Here is a 23654-nt window from a genome sequence, read left to right on the forward strand (position 1 = left end):
GAGGCTGTTTAAAGTATGCAGCACCCACACGTTCAGTAACAATAAATAAAACACACAGCCTCGGCTTCCTGGTTTATTGTGTTTAGTTTTCAATTATCATGAAATGGTTATCAATAAAAAATAATTTCTTTATTATTTTAAATATTCTATATTATATTTCAATAGAAGCTCGGTGGGTAGCACTGTCACCTCACAGCAAGGACATCCTGGGTTCGATTCTCAGGTGTAGTTTACATGTTCTCCCAGTGTCCGTGTGGGTTTCCTCTGGGAGCTCCGGTTTTCTCCCACAGTCCTAAGACATGCAGTCAGGGTAACAGGATATACTAAATTGCCCTAAGTATGAGTGTATGTGTGTGTGTTTGCCCTGTGATGGACTGGCATGTTTTCTACTTTCGCCCAGTGAATTGTACCCACCGCGACCCTGAATAAACGGATAAACCGATAGTAAAACAGACAATGAATGAATATACACTGATCAGCCATAACATTAAAACCACCACCTCGTTTCTACACTCACTGTCCATTTTATCAGCTCCACTTACCATATAGAAGCACTTTGTAGTTCTACAATTACTGACTGTAGTCCATCTATTTCTTTACATACTTTTTTAACCTGCTTTCACCCTGTTCTTCAATGGTCAGGACCCCCACAGAACCACCATATAGCAGGTATTAGTTAGGTGATTGATCATTCTCAGCACTACAGTGACACTGACATGGTGGTGGTGTGTTAGTGTGTGTTGTGCTGATATGAGTGGATCAGATTTTTAAATACCATGTCCACTCACTGTCCACTCTATTAGACACTCCTACCTAGTTGGTTCACTTTGTAGGTGTAAAGTCAGAGACGGTCGCTCATCTATTGCTGCTGTTTGAGTTGGTCATCTTCTAGACCTTCATCAGTGGTCACAAGACGCTGCCCACGGGGAGCTGTTGGCTGTACATTTTTGGTTGGTGGACTATTCTCAGTCCAGCAGTGACAGTGAGGTGTTTAAAAACTCCAGCAGCGCTGCTGTGTCTGATCCACTCCTACCAGCACAACACACACTAACACACCACCACCATGTCAGTGTCACTGTAGTGCTGAGAATGATCCACCACCTAAATAATACCTGCTCTGTGGGGGTCCTGACCATGGCAGAACAACATGAAAGGGGTCTAACAAAGCATGCAGAGAAACAGATGGACTACAGTCAGTAATTGTAGAACTACAAAGTGCTTCTATATGGTAAGTGGAGCTGATAAAATGGACAATGTGTGTAGAAACAAGGAGGTGGTTTTAATGTTATGGCTGATCAGTGTATTATCAGAATTACTGACATACTTCATTGTTATTTATTTATTTATTTATTTTGTAACAGTTACAAAAGAAAGAAAACAAGCTCTCTGAGGCTCTAAAACAACTACAGGATGCCAAACATCAGCTGGCTGAGAAGAAAAACGAGGCAAGTTCATAAATTAACTGTCCGTCTGCTCATCAGTACATGCACCTGTTCATTCATTTATTCATTCATTCACTCTTTATCCAGTGGAGCAGTGGGTCCTTGTTTGCAAGCTGGGGTCAGGGCGCAAGGTCAGCCATTGTACGGCGCTCCTGGAGCAAACAGGGTTAAGGGTCTCGCTCAAGGACCCAACAGTAGCTGCATAGCAGAGGCAGGATTTAAACTGACAAACAACTTTTAGTGCACAAAAATAATTTATACGCATTTGTTATTATTTTTATTATTATTGTAATTATTTTTACATTTTAAATGGTGTAAGATTATTAAATAAAATTTAGAGGTGCTATCGGCGGCCAAATTTTATTATAAATCATTATATTATAAATTTTATAGAATTTATTCTACTTTAAATGTTTTTATTTATTTAAATTATTATTATTATTATTATTATTATTATTAAGCATTTATTGATTATTAAATTATAATTAAATTGATTATTATTAAATTATAATAAAAAAAAATTTCTTTTTTTTTTTAGATCGCAGTGGTCAATTACACTCGGCTACCACTGTCCCCTACTATTACAAACCTAGGTCCAAAAAGTTGGGACAGTACATTTTCCATTTACATTTTCAGCATTTAGCCATTTAGACTTACAGTAGTGTGACACTATACAGTTTTAAGGGTTAAGGGCCTTACTCAGGGGTCCAACAGCAGCAACCTGGCAGTGGTGGGACTTGAACCAGTGACCTTTTGATTACTAGTCCAGTACCTTAACCGCTAGGCTACAACTGCAGTAGGTGACATTTAGTTTAAATCTCATCAACAAAATCAAGCAGCCAGTTAAACTTACTACAGGGATACTATTCCACAATCAAGGGAAATTCTGGGAAAGAGAAATCTAGTGAAAAAGTCTTAAAGGGTCACAAGGTCTGATGTCTCTATGACCCCACCAAAGCTTAGTGAGAGTCGTTATTTCCAAATGGAGAACACAATTACCTTTAAATTCTTAACCTCCCTTGCAGCCATGCAATACTAATGAATAATAAAGACAAGGTAAAATAAGCAGACAGAATCATAATACCTATCTTGCCATGAAATGACACACATGTTAAACATGGCATTAAAACCCAAATAAATAAATACATTTCCAAATGGTGCAAACTTGGAACAGTGAACAGTGATGAAAGTGGCAGGTTGAGCCACAACTACTCCAAAAATGCACATAAAATCTTAATGAAGCGTCTTAGGATCTGGCGTTTTTGTTGAGTGTATACCTAGTTGGTCCACCTTGTAGATGTAAAGTCAGGGACAATTGCTCATCTATTGCTGCTGTTTGAGTTGGTCATCTTCTAGACCTTCATCAGTGGTCACAGGACGCTGCCCACGGGGTGCTGTTGGCTGGATAGTTTTGTTTGGTGGACTATTCTCAATCCAGCAGTGACAGTGAGGTGTTTAAAAACTCCATCAGTGCTGCTGTATCTTATCCACTCATACCAGCACAACACACACTAACACACCACCACCATGTCAGTGTCACTGCAGTGCTGAGAATGATCCACCACCTAAATAATACCTGCTCTGTAGTGGTCCTGGGAGAGTCCTGACCATTGAAGAACAGCATGAAAGGGGGCACACACCGATGGACTACAGTCAGTAATTGTAGAACTACAAAGTGCTTTTATATGGTAAGTGGAGTTGGAAACTGTGAGGGCGGGACAAGTAGTGATTGGTCGTGTCTGAGAGACTGAGAGAGACGCTTATAGTCCGGATTTAGCGCCATCTGATTTACACCTTTTTGGACACTTAAAGAAGCTTTAAGGGGAAGAAGATTTTCATGTGATGATGATGTGAAAGCAGCGCTGCATCAGTGGCTACGTATTCAACCAAAACATTTTTGCTGATGGCATTAAAAAAGAAAAATGCATGGGAAGGTGCCTGTAGAAAAGTGATGAAAATGATGTTTTTGAAATTCTTAATAAATAGAGTTAAAGGAAGTATGGAAACTTTTTGAAGAACCCTCGTATATTGCTTTTGGGGTATTTATTTGTTCTGATTTTAGATTCATAGTCAGCTGCTGTAAAGAGCACACTTGAGAGATAGTACATGGTGTACAAAAGTCAGATTTTTGTTTTTTGTATGCTTCCTCTTTACTGGTGCTGACCCCCGCCCCGACTGAGGAGCGCGAACTGACACACGTCCCCTCCGACACGTGTGCAGTAGCCGACTGTATTTTTTCACCTGCACAAGGCGAGTTCATATGTGGATTAGCTTTTTTGTGTATGGAAAGACACACCCTGATCAACACATTATTCCTCGACTCTGTGCAGGCACCATCAGTCAGCCAGCAGAGGTCGTAATTGCATCAGTCATGAGAGAGTCCCTATCCGGCTCAATACCCCACCCCTGTATGAACAACAGGCCAATTGTTGTCCACGTGGTTGCTCAGCCCAGCCGGTAGGCAGAGCTGAGACTCGATACGATGTATTCAAGGTCCCAGCTCTGGTGTGCTAGCATGTGTTTTTACCGCTGCGCCACCTGAGCTGCCTAATTACATTTCTAATGAAAATTTTTGACCTGCCTAACAAGTCCCAATAGGTCAGTTGACACTTATGCCTTTATTACACTTTAAGAATTCGCAAGGAATGTGTTTGCACGTCCCATAATTTATTATCCCATCTATTATCAAATACACTATAGCTAAGCTTTAATTTTTGATTTTTTAAGATTTTGTCATGTTTATTCATTCATTCGTTGTCTGTTTTACCACAGCTTTATCCTACTGAGGCTCGCAGTGGGTACAATTCACTGGGCAAAGGGTAGGAAACGTCTAGGACAGGTCGCCAGTCCATCACAGGGCAAACACATACACACACACAAGTTCAGGGCAATTTTAGAAACTCCACTTAACCTGACTGCATGTCTTTGGACTGTGGGAGGAACCTGGAGCACCTGGAGGAAACCAATGCGGACACTGTTCCACCTGGGAATTAAACCCAAATGGGATTCACAGACGAATCAGCCTGAAAGGAGGCAATAATCCTAATCATAATCACGTTTGTGCTATATGTAGTGCATCCAAAGCCAGAAGGAGCTGGAGGTCCAGGTGAGAGAGAAATCCGAGGAGTTCCACAGAGTTACCAGCGAGAAGAGGAAACTGGAGCTGGAACTCGCCACGATCACGGAGAAACACCAAACCGCCCAGAGAGAGGTTGGCTAGAGGCGCCATGTCTGAACTAAATATACCACTGGAATATCACAAGGAGGGGATGAGGCTGATTTCCGATGCTTGTTGTTTCCAGGTAGCTAACCATAATGAGGTGATCTGGCAGCTAAAGGCAGAGCTCCGTGTTTCAGCTGAGAAGTACCAGGGAGCACAAGAGGAGGTAAGTGAGGAGTAAATTCGGGTCTTTAAGCATATGGGTGTCTAGTAAGACCGAGAGTGTAGTTTGACTTTCTATGCAGTTTTGCTCCTATTATATTCTTTCTGCTCATATAAAAGGCTGAGTAGGTCTTCTAGGAGGTGTTCAGAGGAGGAGGCGCGTGCCCCTCTGACCCCCCAGCAGCTCATTGCCACCCGCCTGTTTACCCGCTCATGAAAAATGCATGAGTGTGTGTTTGGAAGGCGTGGAATAATTTTCAATATTTAGCCAGGCTATGAATACAGATGATGTTGAACTGTGGTGTATTGCAGCACTCTGAGTGTGTGTGTGTTTGTGCGCATGTGTGTGTAGCTCGGGCTGCAGGAGGCTGAGGTCAGCAGGCTTAATGAGAAGGTGAAGAGGCAGCAGGTCCACCTTCGGCAGCTAAGCGAGGCATGTCGCCACGGAGACACCCAGCTGGACCACGAGCGGCAGACGGCGCATCGGCTTCAGAATCAGCTACGTCTCACAGAACAACAGGTTAGCATTCAGTGCTCAGATCAACAATCAGCACTCGATACCCCACTAAGTTGGTACCCCAAATTTAGTTTTTTGCTCTGTTACGTTATAGCTCTCGAAGGGCCAGATGTGTTGCTTAAGCACTTTTTTCTATTACGTTGGCCTTCCATCGCTGACATCCGGGTTCCAAACTCAGCTAGGCTATCTTCGGACCAGGCCTCCACAAAGACATAATCGGCTATGCGATAGATTGGTGCCCTGTCCATTATACCAGTATACCCTTGCGCCCAGTATTGCACCCGCCTCATTACTAGGGATGTCCCGATCACGTTTTTTGGTTCCCGATCCCGATCATTAATTTTGATCCCGATCTGATACCGAGTCTCAAACCGATACTTGTATTTTCTAGATATTGTCTAGATAAGAACTAGATAATACTGTTCACACAGTGCACACTTCAAGTACATTACAGTTGTTCAAATTAATCCAATGTATATGTCTAACTGAATAGCTCTGCAGTGCTGTAGGAAAAAAATTGCCTGCATCCAAGCTATTGCTTAATGTTCTTTTATTTTTACAAAATAAAAGTAAACAAACTTAGTGCAGCATTGTAGTAGTAAAACTAGAGCACTCGAAATGAAGTGAAGGTTCTTTTTGAGGAAAATCAGCATCTCTGCCGTGTTAGCAGACAGCCGGTTCCTCTTCTCATCATATAATAATAAACTCGCTGTATTCTGTTGAGTGTTTATTTTTTAGGTGCCGTATCAAATTGGTAGTAATTGTAGATAGTTTGGTTAAATGACATCTGGTTTGTTTCTTATGAGCCACCGTACTTGTATGCGTGTTGTAACTGTAACAAACTTTTCTGTGGTTGTATTGTGACAATGGTTTGATGGACGTTTCTACGCGAAGTGAGTGTGTTTTGACTCTTTGGGGCTTCCATAGTGCATGGAATAGCGTGCTTGGCTAACGCGACGACTCTAGCTGTCCGCTATTCGGTACCGTAACAGAAGAAGTTAATAAGTGTTATGCTCCCGACAATTTGTGAATATACCGTGTATTTATTTCTTTATTAAGCGAGTGCATCACTACGACGCTCGGTTACATAACTACGCCAATCAGAGCGCTTGATACTGAGACGTCGTTCAGTCTTGTAACACGTAAACTCGTAAAAGCTGTATGTTATGGTCCTGAAGTTTTCATACTCGGATTAAAAGTTATTGTTTTTTAAACCGGAGTGATCCTTGACTCACACACCATGTAAATAGTAAAATTCTACAGTAATGAACGCAGCTCTGCTCCTACCGCCTCGTGAAACGCTCGCATTGCAGACATTACACTTCGCTGTTGGACTCTCGAAGGATCGGCTTAGGATCGGTCTTAGTAAAGCCGATACCGATCAGTTAAAAAATGCCTTGATCGGGCCCAATTCCGATCTTTGAGATCGGATCAGACATCCCTACTCGTTACATTTACATTTTTGGCATTTAGCAGACGCTTTTTATCCAAAGCGACTTACAGTACTGTGACAGTGTATTGTCTAAGCAATTGAGGGTTAAGGGGCCTTGCTCAAGGGCCCAACAGTAGCAGTACCTTAACCGCTAGGCTCACTAAACCTGTGTTTAAACTCAACATGAAATTAGTTAAATAGATGTTTATACATGCAAAGTTTCCAGTGACGACGGCTTCCACGCTATTCCCTAAGCATAACAGGTTCACCCCACAATCTCAACAGCGGGCGAGGTATACCTTTGGTCATTGTATTGGGAATCGAACCCATGATCTTCTTGCTGTGAATCAACAGTGCTACCCACTGAGCCACAGTGTCATCCCAGATAGAAATATGTTCAATATTCTAACAAACCATACCGAATAATTCCCATACTGACGAAGACCACCCAAGACTAATACCCATATAAACCTAGACCAAAATACGACCAAGAATTTGAATGGACAAGTTCAGGACAAAACCAAAACACTAACCAGCTAATAACAGGACAAATATCCATATCAATGTAGACCAAGACAAGAGCAAGAATTGTAATGGACAAGTTCAGGAAAAAGACAAGACTCAAGACAAATACAAAAAAATTTAACCATCAAGACCAGTACCAGCCAAGACCAGACCTAATTGCATTTACCAAGACCAAGAATTTTAATGATTAAAAGAAAACAACCTACACTGAGCAGCCATAACATTAAAACCACCTCCTTGTTTCTACACTCACTGTCCATTTTATCAGCTCCACTTACCATATAGAAGCACTTTGTAGTTCTACAATTACTGACTGTAGTCCATCTGTTTCTCTACCTGCTTTGTTATCCCCCTTTCATGCTGTTCTTCAATGTCCTTCTTTTTTCCACAAGCCACCAGATTACTCAACTCACTATAACAGCACACACAACATACCTGCTCACACTTACGGACTTTCTAACCACATTTATTTATTAAGATTTAAATACCTACATCATGCTGCTACTCTTCTATTATATTCTGTGCAATAACTTAAGTGTTTAACACCAGGCATTTTATTTATTTATTACACTGGTACCTCATGCAAATTATGTGCAATATTTCCTACTTAGTGTGTATATATTTTTTACTTTACTTAACGTGTATTTTATGTCTGTTTACAATGTATGTGCAATAGTGTTTTTTTTTTTTTTCCACTTAATGTATATCTTTTTTTAAAACTTAATGTACATTTTGTCTTGTATATTCTCTTTTTTTTGTTTTATATTCTGCACATTGGAGCTTGGGAAACGCAATCTCGTTCAGCTGTGTACTCCTAGCTGTATAGTCTGAATGACAATAAAGTTCACCCCCACAGGACCACTACAGAGCAGGTATTATTTAGGTGGTGGATGTTTTTCAGAACTGAAGTGACACTGACATGGTGGTGGTGTGTTAGTGTGTGTTGTGCTGGTATGAGTGGATCAGACACAGCAATGCTGCTGAAGTTTTTAAACACCGTGTCCACTCACTGTCCACTCTATTAGACACTCCTACCTAGTTGGTCCACCTTGTAGATGTAAAGTCAGAGACGATCGCTCATCTATTGCTGCTGTTTGAGTTGGTCATGTTCGAGACCTTCATCCGTGGTCACAGGTCGCTGCCCACGGGGCTCTATTGGCTGGATGTCTTTGGTTGGTGAACTATTCTCAGTCCAGCAGTGACAGTGAGTTGTTTAAAAACTCCATCCGCATTGCTGTGTCTTATCCACTCATACCAGCACAACACACACTAACACACCACCACCATGTCAGTCACTGCAGTGCTAAGAATGATCCACCACCCAAATAATACCTACTCTGTGGAGGTCCTGACCATTGAAGAACAGCATGAAAGGGGGCTAACAAATCATGCAGAGAAACAGGTGGACTACAGTAGGCAATTGAAGTAATTGAATACAAGGTGCTTCTATATGGTAAGTGGAGCTGATAAAATGGACAGTGAGTGTAGAAACAAGGAGGTGGCTGATGGCTGATCGGTGTATATTAATCCAGCTCCAGCATAGTCAATTACAACACCAAGATTTGTACTTATCATGATATACAGACAGTGATTGGCTCATGTGAGAATGGGGGTGCAAAAAGTGATTCCTCTTCTGACTGATTGATGGCACCTGAACAGTACAGGTAAAAAAAGGAAGCTGTTCGGCTACTGCATACGTGTCATGGGGGTGTGGAGGTCAGCAGCAGTAAAGGACATGAAATGCTATCGGGTAATTGGGAAATTAGGAAAAATGCGTAAATATACAATAAATATAAAATAGCAAAGCTTCTGAAATGTGCAGCTGTAGGTGAAGCAGAGGAGAGGTCCAGTCACAAGAACAAGGCCAGAGAACCAGATGTTGCTCACCTAAGAACAATATTTATTACATTTTCAAGCACCAGTTGTCTCTTCTGTGCTTTTAATAATGTATTTTTTAAAGTTTAATATATCTGAATTATAATACTCATCAGTCTGGTTAATTTCAGCTCATCAGTGCATCTCAGATCTCAATCTCAGTGTTCTGTGTCCAGCTAAAACGACAAACTGAGCGCGTGCAGCTGCTGCAGGAGGAACTTACCGCTTCCAGGCTTGGCTACAACACAGATGCAGAGCGCTGGGCACAAAGAAACCTGCTTCTGCAAAACCAGATCCAGCATCTTCAGGAGCAGAACGTACAGCATACACAGATCCTCCCTGAACTCGAAGAAAAGCTTAAAGAAACCCAGAATGCTCAGCGGCTCGCTCAGCACCAGGTACGCCGTTCAGCAAACCGTCCACTGTAACTTGGTGGGTGAGGTGTATCTGGTTATCTTTTTGCTTGTACTCCCACTTATTTGTATAACTGCAGGTGGTCTTGCACTGACGGGCTAAGGTTCATTTGAAGAGTTTCACGCTTTTTATTTATTTATTTTATGTTAGTATGCCAGTTCTTTCCATGTAACTGATTGCTGTTGTTCATTATGCTGCTGCGATAAAGAGCATAAAGATAAAAAAGACAGGCAAATTTGACATAGCAGCTCCAAGGTCAGCCGCACGCCCCTCTCTGTTAATAAGCCAATGGAAATTGCCATTATAATCACAGGTTCTTTATTACAGTCACAAGAGGAGCATATCAAAGCCATTATGTACTTTTTAAGTCATTCATCAAAGAGACAGAGAGGAGAAAAAAAGCTCTTTAAAACCATGAAAACATTTCACTGATAATGATGTAATAGCATTAGACTGGGAGGTCATGAAAACAGAGCTTTGGCCGAAGCCGACCGGAATGTAAAATATTCCAAATTATATTAGAAAGGAAATTAGACAGTTGAACGTTTGATCACTGTGATTGTCTTTGAATCAAATATGCCTTAATCGTGAATGTTTGTGTATTCGGGCTGTCCAGCAGCTTGGCACGGCGCATATATCTTTATTAGGTCTGGCTGGGTCAGTATGAGAAGTTCTGTATATAGTAGTGAACATGGGTACAGATATGCTTTTTCTGCCTATCTCAGCTTTGAAAGTTCGGAAACTGGGGTCAGAGCGCAGGGCAGTGAATGTATGGCGCCCCTGGAGTCTAGAGGGTTAAGCTTGTCCATAGGCCCAACAGTGGCTGCATGGCAGAGCTTAGACTCAAAACCAAAAACCTTTACTTGGTAATCCATAGCTCTACTTATTAGGCTACCACATTAGGGCACAAACTGGCTTATAACTGTGTTCCAGTCAATCTCAAAGGTGTTGTATGGAGTTTAGTTCTATGCAGGTCAGTCAATATACACTCTAAATCCCAAAAATAACAGTTTTATTATGGACCTTGCTTTTCTGCCTATCCCAGCTTGTTTGGATGCTAGGGGCAGCCAATGTATGGCGCCTCTGTAGCCGAGAGGGTTAAACTTGCTCCAGGGCCCAACAGTGGCCGGGATTTGAAACCAACAACTTTCGACTTCGTAACACACAGCTCAACCCATTAGGCTACCACTGTCCTAATGTTACTGTAACATTGGGCACCAAATGACTTACAGTGTGTTCTAATTCATCTCAAAGGTGTTGTATGGGGTTTAGCTTTATGCAGGCCAGTCAATATACACTAATAAATCCCCAAAATAACAGTTTTATTATGGACCATGCTTTTTTCACATAAAGTAATGCTAACAGTTTAGGGCCTTTTCTGGAAAAGTTGGGACATTTTGTAAAATGAAAAAACAATATTAATAATAAATAAATTAATAATTAAAAAAAAAAAAATAATAATAATAATAATAATAAGTTATTATTAATAATAATATTAATTATTATTATTATAAAATAAATAATCTTTCTTTTTTAATCTTTAATTAACTGACAAACGTACAAAATAAAACATTTCTGATGTTTTTACTGAGCAAATAAATTACATTTTGTGGAATTTGATGCCTCCAACACATTCAGTCATAAAGTAGAGACAGATGCCTGCTTTGTTCCATCACCTTTTCTATTAATTACACTTTTTCATTATTTGGGAACTAATGGTACTAATTGTTGCAGTTTTGCAAGTTTGCCTAATACAAGACTTTAGCTGCTTGGTTGCCATTTTATGATTCTCCTCTTAATGCTGCGGGAAACATTTTCAAAAGGAGACATAGCTTGACTGCGGGCTGGCCAGTCAAGCAGTCTAGGAAGCCACACTGCATGCTGTAAAATTTGTAGATTGTGTAGCCTGCTGATGTCTTGTTAAAATAGCCATGGACAAAATAGCATACAGGACAAGAGGTCATACCTTTACATACCCTATATTGCCAAAAGTATTCACTTACACCACTGCATCCGACGTTTTGCATTGCGCTCGGTGATGTAAGGCTTGGATGCAGCTGCTCGGCCATGGAAACCCATTCCATGAAGCTCTACACACTGTTCTTGAGCTAATCTGAAGGCCACATAAAGTTTGGAGGTCTGTAGCGATTGACTCTGCAGAAAGTCACGTGGCCTACCACTTCGTGGCTGAGTTTCTGTCATCCCCAATTGCTTCCACTTTGTTGTAATAGCACTGACAGTTGACTGTGGAATATTTAGTAGCGAGGAAATTTCACAACTGGACTTGTTGCACAGGTGGCATCCTATCACGGTACCACGCTGCATGCCTAGGTGTTTGGTTTTATACACCTGTGGCCATGGAAGTGATTGGAACACCTAAATTCAATGATTTGGATGGGTGAGTAAATACCTTTGACAATATAGTGTATATGCTAATGCAACCCATACCATGACAGTATTGGGCTTTTGGTGGTACAAAGAACTCAATGTGTATTGTAGACTCATCGTTCCACAGCAAACGTTTCCACTGGTCTTCAGTCCATTTGAGATGACGTCAGACCTAATAAAGTACTCAATGAGCATATACTGTATATTGGTCAAAAGTGTTAAATAAAATTCCATAATTATTTTCAATGTGCATTATGTCTTCAAACAGCCTACGTAGCTCAAAATCAATTAATAAAAACATAAACATTTGCTTTTGTCTGCCATGTCCTGAAAAAGCCTCCCAGTTAAATACTGTTATTGTATTAAAATGGCACAGTCCAACTCCTGGACCAAACTCAAGGTGATCTGTGTGTTTGTTTGACCTTTAGGTAACGGAGTATGAGGAGTTACTGCAGAAGTGTGACCGTGAGATAAAGCTTCTAAACCAGCAGTTGGAGGAGAGCCAGGATGAGTTAAAGAAGAGCAGGACCTTGGCTCAAAACCATCAGTCAGCGGTGGATATCTTTAAAAAGAAATACATGGCGGCCATGGAGAAGGTCCAGCAACTGCAAGTTCAGATCCAGAGACGTGAGGAAGAGGCACAGATTTCAAGCAAACAGGTGAGTGAAAGCAGTGTTAATCTTACATGGTTAGACTATCTCTGACTAGATTAAATGGCCAGAGAAACATGTTAGGGATGGCCTGAAGGTGAATGAGAACTTAAGTAAAGTCTTCTAGAGTGGGACCAAACTCTTTTAAATATTATGTCAATCCATGCTTCTAGAAGGCTTGATTACGAACTGCATTCTGTTGCACTAAATACAGTAGTATGCCTAATTAGTGCAATACCATTGATATAGTTACACACTATGTAGCACAAAGGGATGGAGTCATAACAGTGGTAACCTTGTGGGCAGAGCTTTGGGCCAGCAATCTGAAGATTGTGGGTTCACTGTTGAGCCCTTGAGCAAGGCCCTTAACCCTGTCTGCTCCAGGGGCATCATACAATGTCTGGGCACCCTCTCCCATCACTGAAGGAGCTCTACAGCACCCGCTGTCTCAGGAGGGCACACAAAATTAAAAAAGACATTACACACCCAGGTTACCGCATGTTCGAACTGCTGCCCTCGGGTAGACGGTACAGGCAATTGAAAACAAGGACTAATAGACTAAGAGACAGTTTTTACAACAGGGCCATAGCTCTGTTAAACACAAACATGTGACACAACATGCATCATTCAATGGGTATTGTGCAATTTCACTTATTTCACTTTAAATGGGACTTAAATGTGCAACTTTTAATTTAATTTGAATAGGACATGTGCAATAGCTTCAGTTCTGCTTCTGTTTTGTTTAAGTACTGTTTTATATTTTTATATTTTTATATTTATATTTGTATATAGTACTTTTATTGTTTGCTGTTTTTTCTTGCACCGAGAGGGGGGGGTTGTATTCCAATTTTGTTGTGCAAATGTACAAGTACAATGTGCAATGACAATAAAGGATTCGTATTCATATATATATACTGTATATGACAAAGGCATTCTATAACCATTAGTAAACCATCATACTAAAAGTGCTACGCCTGTTTCACATACTTAGATCCAGAAATGCCAGCGATTTTAGACATTCAAATTCCAGGACCCTCTTTTCATGACTTTTCTTAGCAATGTCATTTTTATCACCTTTTACGTTAACTTTCTAAAGTAGTTTAAATCTTTTTTCACTCATATTTGCATGATATTGCTGCCAGCCTTGCGTTTGGCTGTATTATTTCCTGCCTTCCAAGACTGTAATTCTCTTTTCTCTCAGCAGATGCCTCGAGAATTTTCTCGTACTAGTCTATATTCACATACAGTCCTATATCATCCACTTCCCTTCTGTTGTAGAGCAGCCAAACTTATAAGATGAAGTAGTTTTTCGAAATAATATTTGTATGTAATTATTTATAAAGTTCAAAATAAAGTGTTCAGTTCATTCATTCATAATAAATTAAAGACGGAACAAAAGATGAAATCTGAGAAAAATTCACACATACACAGTCTAATGCGAAACATTTCAGAATGTTTGGTTAATATTCGAAATGCTTCTAAATGTGAGAAATTAACACGTCCTCCAAAGGAAACACAATAACACATTTTATAACATAAGTCGTGTCTTCCAGGCATGAATAATACAATAAATAATACAATAAACACAATAATTAACATTTAGGAAAAGTAGCCCTGGTATAAATCATTTCAGAGGAGGGGGTTATTTCCAAAACCTTCACTTCAAAAGCTTTTACCAAAGATTAGTGCTTGTTTGACAGATCCAACAAGTTTCTCATTATGTAGTCTTTGAATGCGTTTGCGTGCAGCGACCTTAAATCCTTCAATACAAAACATTTATGATTGGCAGCCCAGCCATGAATTCCAGCTTTGTGGTTATTTTTGTGGTTTTAATACCACAAGACTAGCTCGATAATTACAGGGCTGAAGAATTCACTACTCCAACTCGAACCTTTGTCATGACCAAAGTTTTAGAAACAGTTTGGGCAGCATTTGATTATAATGAGTTTCTAGTAAACAAGCCTCAGGAAATTATCTAATACTATGAAGATGCTAAGTAAGTAATATACACTGAAGAGCCAGAAAAACTGGTACACCAGTCTTATACAGGGCATGGACTCCACAAGCTTGGGGAAATATTCTGTACGCAATGAACACCATACTTCCCGCAGGACGGTCCACAATTCTGTTGTATTTTGAGGTGTAGGATTCCTGTGTTTGATAATGTTGACTTAGGTGGGAATGGCAAAACCCCAAACTCAGATGAGTGTTTCTCTAAGCAAAATTTGGCAAATTTGGTGATGAATGTAACTCATCAGAAAGGATATGCACACAGCCCATGGAATGCCAGCTAATCAAACCTCATACCATTATGGAGCCACCACCAGCTGCTACAGTCCTCTGTTGTACCAGTTTTTATGGCACTTCAGTGTATTTAAGTAAGCATAGACGGCACTACTTCATAGTTGTGCACATCACTCGTGTCGTTACAGGAAATTTTTCGCACCCTGTGGTTGTGCAGCATTATGATATAATTGCAGATAAATGCCTTTTATGAATACATGTGATTTAAGGTGTTTTTTTTAAATATGTATTAATGTAGTTTTATTAAAACCCTGTTCTTGTACTATATACAGTGGGGCCAAAAAGTATTTAGTCAGCCACTGATTGTGCAAGTTCTCCTACTTAGAAAGATGAGCGAGGTCTGTAATTTTCATCATGGGTACATTTCAACTATGAAATCCAGGAAATCACATTGTAGGATTTTTAAAGAATTTATTTGTAAATTATGGTGAAAAATAAGTATTTGGTCAATAACAAACAAGCAAGATTTCTGGCTCTCACAGACCTGTAACTTCTTCTTTAAGAAGCTCTTCTGTCCTCCACTCGTTACCTGTATTAATGGCACCTCTTTGACCTCGTTATCTGCATAAAAGACACCTGTCCACAGCCTCGAACAGTCAGACTCCAAACTCAACCATGGCCAAGACCAAAGAGCTGTCGAAGGACACCAGGAAGAAAATTGTAGACCTGCACCAGGCTGGGAAGAGTGAATCTACAATAGGCAAGCAGGTTGGTGTGAATAAATCAACTGTGGGAGCAATTGTAAGAAAATGGAAGACATACAAGACCATTGATAATCTCCCTCGATCTGGGGCCCCACGCAAGATCTCATCCCGTGGGGTCAAAGTGATCATGAGAACGGTGAGCCAAAATCCCAGAACTACACGGAGGGACCTGATGAATGACCTGCAGAGAACTGGGACCAAAGTAAAAAAGGCTACCATCAGTAACACACTACGCCGAGAGGGACTCAAATCCTGCAGTGCCAGGCGTGTCCCCCTGCTTAAGCCAGTACATGTCCAGGCCCGTCTGAAGTTTGCCAGAGAGCATATGGATGATCCAGAAGAGGATTGGGAGAATATCATGTGGTCAGATGAAACCAAAATGGAACTTTTTGGTAAAAACTCAACTTGTCGTGTTTGGAGGAAGAAGAATGCTGAGTTGCATCCCAAGAACACCATACCTACTGTGAAGCATGGGGGTGGAAACATCATGCTTTGGGGCTGTTTTTCTGCAAAGGGGACAGGACGACTGATCCGTGTTAAGGGAAGAATGAACGGGGCCATGTATCGTGAGATTTTAAGCCAAAACCTCCTTCCATCAGTGAGAGCATTGAAGATGGAACGTGGCTGGGTCTTCCAGCATGACAATGATCCCAAACACACCGCTCGGGCAACGAAGGAGTGGCTCCGTAAAAAGCATTTCAAGGTCCTGGAGTGGCCTAGCCAGTCTCCAGACCTCAACCCCATAGAAAATTTGTGGAGGGAGTTGAAAGTCCGTGTTGCCCAGCGACAGCCCCAAAACATCACTGCTCTAGAGGAGATCTGCATGGAGGAACGGGCCAAAATACCAGCTACAGTGTGTGCAAACCTGGTGAAGACTTACAGGAAACATTTGACCTCTGTCATTGCCAACAAAGGTTATGTTACAAAGTATTGAGTTGAACTTTTGTTATTGACCAAATACTTATTTTCCACCATAATTTACAAATAAATTCTTTAAAAATCCTACAATGTGATTTCCTGGATTTTTTTTTCTCATTTTGTCTCTCATAGTTGAAGTGTACCTATGATGAAAATTACAGACCTCTCTCATCTTTCTAAGTAGGAGAACCTGCACAATCAGTAGCTGACTAAATACTTTTTGGCCCCACTGTATCTGGTACTAAATTCTGCATAAACATTTCATTGTTTTATTGTAGTTAGAGGACTTGCGGGCAGATATAAGCAATTTAAAAGCGGAACTATCCTGCCTGGAGTCACGCTACGAGCAGAAAGTAAGCGAGCTAGAGCACTCTGAGGAGGTGCTAGAGCAGCTAACAGAGGAACTTCATGCAGCGCTGGATACTCTGAGGAGTCGAGATGAGACAAACCTTCAGTGTGAGAAAGAGATGGAGAAATTACAGCTTACAATGGACAATCAGCAGAAGCAGGTCAGTCTGAGCTCAGGGTTTTCTTTCAGAGTCCACTTTAATCAGATTTGCTAATTAGCTTTATCCTAGATACGAGTGGACATTAGATCTTAAACTGTGTACTACTTGTAGCACAAAAGACCTTGGAAAGTGACAACAGGTACACTGGAGAGGCAGCAACAAGACAACTATCAAAAAGGGAATGGTTTTGCAGGTGGCGACTACAGATAATTACTCTCTCCTTATCCTTCCTGACTGATACTTCTCTAGTTTTTTGTTTAGTGAGTGTCCTTGTCACTACTGGTAGCATGAGGTGGTACCTGCAGCCCATTGAGGTTGCACATGTAGTCTAGCTCCTCCAAGATGGCACAAAGAAAATTGCAGCACACCCTCAAGATCATGGAGGAGATACCAGGACACAGGCCATTACACAAAGGAGAGCAGGACAGGGCCGTAGAAGGGCATCAACCCAGCGGCAGGGTTCTGCTCCTTTGTTTGAGGAGAACCAGGAGGAGCACTGCCAGAGCCGTATAAATGACCTCCAGTAGGCTACTAGTGTGCATGTTCCTCTACTGGGACCTGTGCTCACAGCCCTGCACCGTGCAGCTTGATTGGAATTTACTAGAGAACACCAGTAGGATGGTGACCAAAGAGAATAAAGGTCCCTGCTGAGTCTGGTTCAGGGCTCAGGGAGTTTTTCCTTGACACTGTCACCCTCTGTTTGCTCAACAGGAGATTTGGTCTGTTGGTCCTGGAAATGTCTAGTGTAAAAAGCACTATACCAATAAATTTGACTTGACTTGAGTTGGCAGGTCCGCCATTGACACCCTGAGTCTGGAGATGTCTTGGTGAATGTTATGCTGCCTGCAACATCATCCAGTGTGACCAGTCAGTGATGGTCTGGGATGACATATCCTTGAAGGGTTGCACAAACCTCTGACTGCTGTTGGGTACCAGAATGAAATCCTTAGAGCCAGTGTCAAGTCTTTACTCTGGTACAGTGAGCCCTGGGTTCCTCCTGGTAAATAACAATGCCCAGCCTCTTGTGGCCAGAGTGTGTAGGCAGTTCCTGAACGATGAAGGCATGGATGCCATTCATCGACTGGTCCTCACATTCCCTGACCTTGAATTTAATTGAGATCATTTGGAAAGTTGTGTATCAGTCCATCAAGTCCTGCCAAGTAGTGCCGCAGACTGTCCAGGAGCTCATTGATGCCCTGATCCAGGTCTGGAAGGACATCCCCCAGGACACCATCCGGCATCTCATTAGGAGCGTGCCCATCAGGAGTGCCTACAGGCATGTTTATGGCCCATGCTACCGAGTCACATTATGAGTTGCCGTGATGGAATTTCACTTAGATTTTTGGTTGATGTATTTGGTTTTCGCTGACCGCTGTCATTTATTCTGAACAGATTACACAACTTGTATAAATCTTTCAACCTTCGAGATCCGTGTTCCTTTAATTTATTTCGAGCAATATATTTAAGACCTGTCAGAAAAAGTCTAACATCATGTCATAGCTGTAAAGAAAACATGACAGGAAAAGTAATACCAGCTCTGATCAATCATAAACACCGGTTCAAAATAAGGAGGATGGATGACCATGTGACACTTGATGTTAACTGTAATACAGATTGCACTCCTGGTTTTAGCAAGTGTCAAACATGGCAAAAAGACAGTATAAGGCAGTTCCTCCGGGTTCTAGTTTCTCCCTGTGTCTGTCTATCTATCTATCTATCTATCTATCTATCTATCTATCTATCTATCTATCTATCTATCTATCTATCTATCTATCTATCTATCTATCTATCTATCATCTATCTATCTATCTATCTATCTATCTATCTATCTATCTATCTATCTATCATCTATCTATCTATCTATCTATCTATCTATCTATCTATCTATCTATCTATCTATCTATCTATCTATCTATCATCTATCTATCTATTCAACTGTCTGCCTGTCTGTCTATCTATCCAAATATTTATCTATCTTACCAACTATCTATCTGTCTGTCTGTCTGTCCGTCTATCTATCTATCTATCTATCTATCTATCTATCTATCTATCTATCTATCTATCTATCTATCTATCTATCTATCTATCCACCATCCATCCATCTATTCATCTATCCATCTATCTGTCTGTCTGTCTGTCTATCTATCTATCTATCTATCTATCTATCTATCTATCTATCTATCTATCTATCTATCTATCTATCTATCTATCTATCTATCTATCTATAATCTATCTATCTATTCAACTGTCTGCCTGTCTGTCTATCTATCCAAATATTTATCTATCTTACCAACTATCTATCTGTCTGTCTGTCTGTCTGTCCGTCTATCTATCTATCTATCTATCTATCTATCTATCTATCTATCTATCTATCTATCTATCTATCTATCTATCTATCTATCTATCTATCTATCTATCTATCCACCATCCATCCATCTATTCATCTATCCATCTATCCGTCTGTCTGTCTATCTATCTATCTATCTATCTATCTATCTATCTATCTATCTATCTATCTATCTATCTATCTATCTATCTATCTATCTATCTATCTATCTATCTATCTATTCAACTGTCTGCCTGTCTGTCTATCTATCCAAATATTTATCTATCTTACCAACTATCTATCTATCTGTCCGTCCGTCCGTCCGTCTATCTATCTACCATCCATCTATCCAACTGTCTGTCTGTCTATCTATCTATCTATCTATCTATCTATCTATCTATCTATCTATCTATCTATCTATCTATCTATCTATCTATCTATCTATCTATCTATCTATCTATCCACCATCCATCCATCTATCCATCTATCCATCTATCTGTCTGTCTGTTTATCTGCCTATCTATCTATCTATCTATCTATCTATCTATCTATCTATCTATCTATCTATCTATCTATCTATCTATCTATCTATCTATCTATCTATCTATCTATCTATCCATCTATTCAACTGTCTGCCTGTCTGTCTATCTATCCAAATATTTATCTATCTTACCAACTATCTATCTATCTGTCTGTCCGTCCGTCCGTCCGTCCGTCCGTCCTTCCATCCATCCATCCATCCATCCATCTACATCCATCTATCCAACTATCTGTCTGTCTGTCTGTCTGTCTGTCTGTCTGTCTGTCTTTCTATCTATCTATCTATCTATCTATCTATCTATCTATCTATCTATCTATCTATCTATCTATCTATCTATCTATCTATCTATCTATCTATCTATCTATCCACCATCCATCCATCTATCCATTTATCTATCTGTCTGTCTGTCTGTCTGTCTATCTGCCTATCTATTTGTCTGTCTGTCTATCTATCTATCTATCTATCTATCTATCTATCTACAGTGTATCACAAAAGTGAGTACACCCCTCACATTTCTGCAAATATTTTATTATATCTTTTCATGGGACAACACTATAGACATGAAACTTGGATATAACTTAGAGTAGTCAGTGTACAACTTGTATAGCAGTGTAGATTTACTGTCTTCTGAAAATAACTCAACACACAGCCATTAATGTCTAAATAGCTGGCAACATAAGTGAGTACACCCCACAGTGAACATGTCCAAATTGTGCCCAAAGTGTCAATATTTTGTGTGACCACCATTATTATCCAGCACTGCCTTAACCCTCCTGGGCATGGAATTCACCAGAGCTGCACAGGTTGCTACTGGAATCCTCTTCCACTCCTCCATGATGACATCACGGAGCTGGTGGATGTTAGACACCTTGAACTCCTCCACCTTCCACTTGAGGATGCGCCACAGGTGCTCAATTGGGTTTAGTCCATCACCTTTACCTTCAGCTTCCTCAGCAAGGCAGTTGTCATCTTGGAGGTTGTGTTTGGGGTCGTTATCCTGTTGGAAAACTGCCATGAGGCCCAGTTTTCGAAGGGAGGGGATCATGCTCTGTTTCAGAATGTCACAGTACATGTTGGAATTCATGTTTCCCTCAATGAACTGCAGCTCCCCAGTGCCAGCAACACTCATGCAGCCCAAGACCATGATGCTACCACCACCATGCTTGACTGTAGGCAAGATACAGTTGTCTTGGTACTTCTCACCAGGGCGCCGCCACACATGCTGGACACCATCTGAGCCAAACAAGTTTATCTTGGTCTCGTCAGACCACAGGGCATTCCAGTAATCCATGTTCTTGGACTGCTTGTCTTCAGCAAACTGTTTGCGGGCTTTCTTGTGCGTCAGCTTCCTTCTGGGATGACGACCATGCAGACTGAGTTGATGCAGTGTGCGGCGTATGGTCTGAGCACTGACAGGCTGACCTCCCACGTCTTCAACCTCTGCAGCAATGCTGGCAGCACTCATGTGTCTATTTTTTAAAGCCAACCTCTGGATATGACGCCGAACACGTGGACTCAACTTCTTTGGTCGACCCTGGCGAAGCCTGTTCCGAGTGGAACCTGTCCTGGAAAACCGCTGTATGACCTTGGCCACCATGCTGTAGCTCAGTTTCAGGGTGTTAGCAATCTTCTTATAGCCCAGGCCATCTTTGTGGAGAGCAACAATTCTATTTCTTACATCCTCAGAGAGTTCTTTGCCATGAGGTGCCATGTTGAATATCCAGTGGCCAGTATGAGAGAATTGTACCCAAAACACCAAATTTAACAGCCCTGCTCCCCATTTACACCTGGGACCTTGACACATGACACCAGGGAGGGACAACGACACATTTGGGCACAATTTGGACATGTTCACTGTGGGGTGTACTCACTTATGTTGCCAGCTATTTAGACATTAATGGCTGTGTGTTGAGTTATTTTCAGAAGACAGTAAATCTACGCTGCTATACAAGCTGTACACTGACTACTCTAAGTTATATCCAAGTTTCATGTCTATAGTGTTGTCCCATGAAAAGATATAATGAAATATTTGCAGAAATGTGAGGGGTGTACTCACTTTTGTGATACACTGTATCTATCTATCTATCTATCTATCTATCTATCTATCTATCTATCTATCTATCTATCTATCTATCTATCTATCTATCTATCTATCCACCATCCATATATCCAACTATCTATCCATATATCTGTCTGCCTGCCTGCCTGTCTGTCTGTCTGTCTGTCTGTATGTCTGTCTGTCTGTCTGTCTGTCTGTCTATCTATCTATCTATCTATCTATCTATCTATCTATCTATCTATATACAATCCATCCATCCATCCATCCATCTATTTGTCTGTCTGCCCTCCTGCCCTCCTGCCTGTCTGTCTGTCTGTCTGTCTGTCTGTCTGTCTGTCTGTCTGTCTGTCTATCTATCTATCTATCTATCTATCTATCTATCTATCTATCAGACTGTATATCTATCAGACTGTCTATCTGTCTATCTAGCTGTCTGTCTATCTGTCGGTCTGTCTATTTATTTGTCTGTTTGTCTGTCATCTATCTATATGTCTGTCTGTCTATATATTTTTCTGTCTGTCTGTCTATCTATCTGTCTGTCTGTCTCTCTGTATTTATTATTTTGTGTATTTATTTAGGTATTTCTAGTAATATTGGTGGCACGGTGGCAAAAATGTTCTGGGTTCGATTCCCAGATGGAGCTTTCTGGGTCTTTTCTTCGTCTCTGTGTGGGTTTCCTTCGGGTGCTCTGTTTTTCCCCCACAGTCCACATGCAGTCAGATTAATTGGAGATAAAAAAGTCTTGCTAGCTATGTGTGTGTTTGCTCTGTAATGGACTGGCAACCTGTTTGGAGTGTTTTCTACTATTCGCACATTGAATTAAACCCACCGTGACCCTGAATAGGATAAACAGGTGGTAAAACTGACTCAGTGAATGAGTGAGCGAATGAATGAAGGTTTCATGCAAGTACTTACAGGTGGTAATTGGATGTTTTATTGCTTTGTTTCGTAGTGCATTTGCACACCATGAACATTTAACTCCGTAGCTTCATAATAATTAAGAGAAGTTGTTGAATGTAAATGCTTTGTGCAAAACGTCTTGAGTTAAAAATAAATAATAAAAGCCCTCAGACAGATTAATTGAAAAAGCCTGGCTGATGTTTCTTTTACGTCTTTTTTGAAAATGATTACAATGTCTGGCAACAAATGAATGATTTTTTTTCAGATCGCCGAATTTAATTTATATAAATGTAACTGCAGTGTACAAGGTCGAACTGGAGGTGGAATGCAATTTTTATTAAATTAGGTTTTTATTTGTGTGCTCTGAAAGAGTGATTTGAGGAATGACAGTGTTTTATTTTTTATTACTTTTAGTAATGAGTTATGAGAGTATGAGATTCTCCTGCTAATGTTGAAGGATTTGTATTTTAGTAGCTCAGTGCCCGAGTGCCTTTTTGGGTCTGTTTCCATTTTTTTATTGTAATTATTTTAGATTTATTCACCTGAAGAGTTTATATTTATTAATACACTGATCAGCCATAACATTAAAACCACTTCCTTGTTTCTACACTCACTGTCCATTTTTATTAGCTGCACTTACCATATAGAAGCACTTTGTAGTTCTACAATTACTGACTGTAGTCCGTCTGTTTCTCTGCATGCTTTGTTAGCCCCCTTTCATGCTGTTCTTCAGTGGTCCGGACTCTCCCAGGACCACAGAGCAGGTAT

At 40.6% G+C, this 23654-nt stretch overlaps 1 protein-coding gene across 2 annotated transcripts in view; it reads left to right on the forward strand.

Moving 5' to 3' along the window:
- Positions 1–23654, forward strand: part of LOC134300842 (uncharacterized) — a 291233-nt gene that overhangs the window by 146236 nt on the left and 121343 nt on the right. Inside the window, exons 8-14 of one of the 2 annotated variants that reach the window (XM_062985271.1) lie at positions 1362–1445; positions 4516–4653; positions 4745–4828; positions 5177–5344; positions 9350–9571; positions 12404–12634; positions 16830–17060. In XM_062985271.1, the coding sequence (XP_062841341.1) occupies positions 1362–1445; positions 4516–4653; positions 4745–4828; positions 5177–5344; positions 9350–9571; positions 12404–12634; positions 16830–17060 (1158 nt within the window). The remainder of the gene's footprint in view (positions 1–1361; positions 1446–4515; positions 4654–4744; positions 4829–5176; positions 5345–9349; positions 9572–12403; positions 12635–16829; positions 17061–23654) is intronic. The other variant, XM_062985272.1, reaches the window with a different exon arrangement.

Source organism: Trichomycterus rosablanca, chromosome 23 (genome assembly GCF_030014385.1).
Source record: "Trichomycterus rosablanca isolate fTriRos1 chromosome 23, fTriRos1.hap1, whole genome shotgun sequence".
NCBI lineage: Eukaryota > Metazoa > Chordata > Actinopteri > Siluriformes > Trichomycteridae > Trichomycterus > Trichomycterus rosablanca.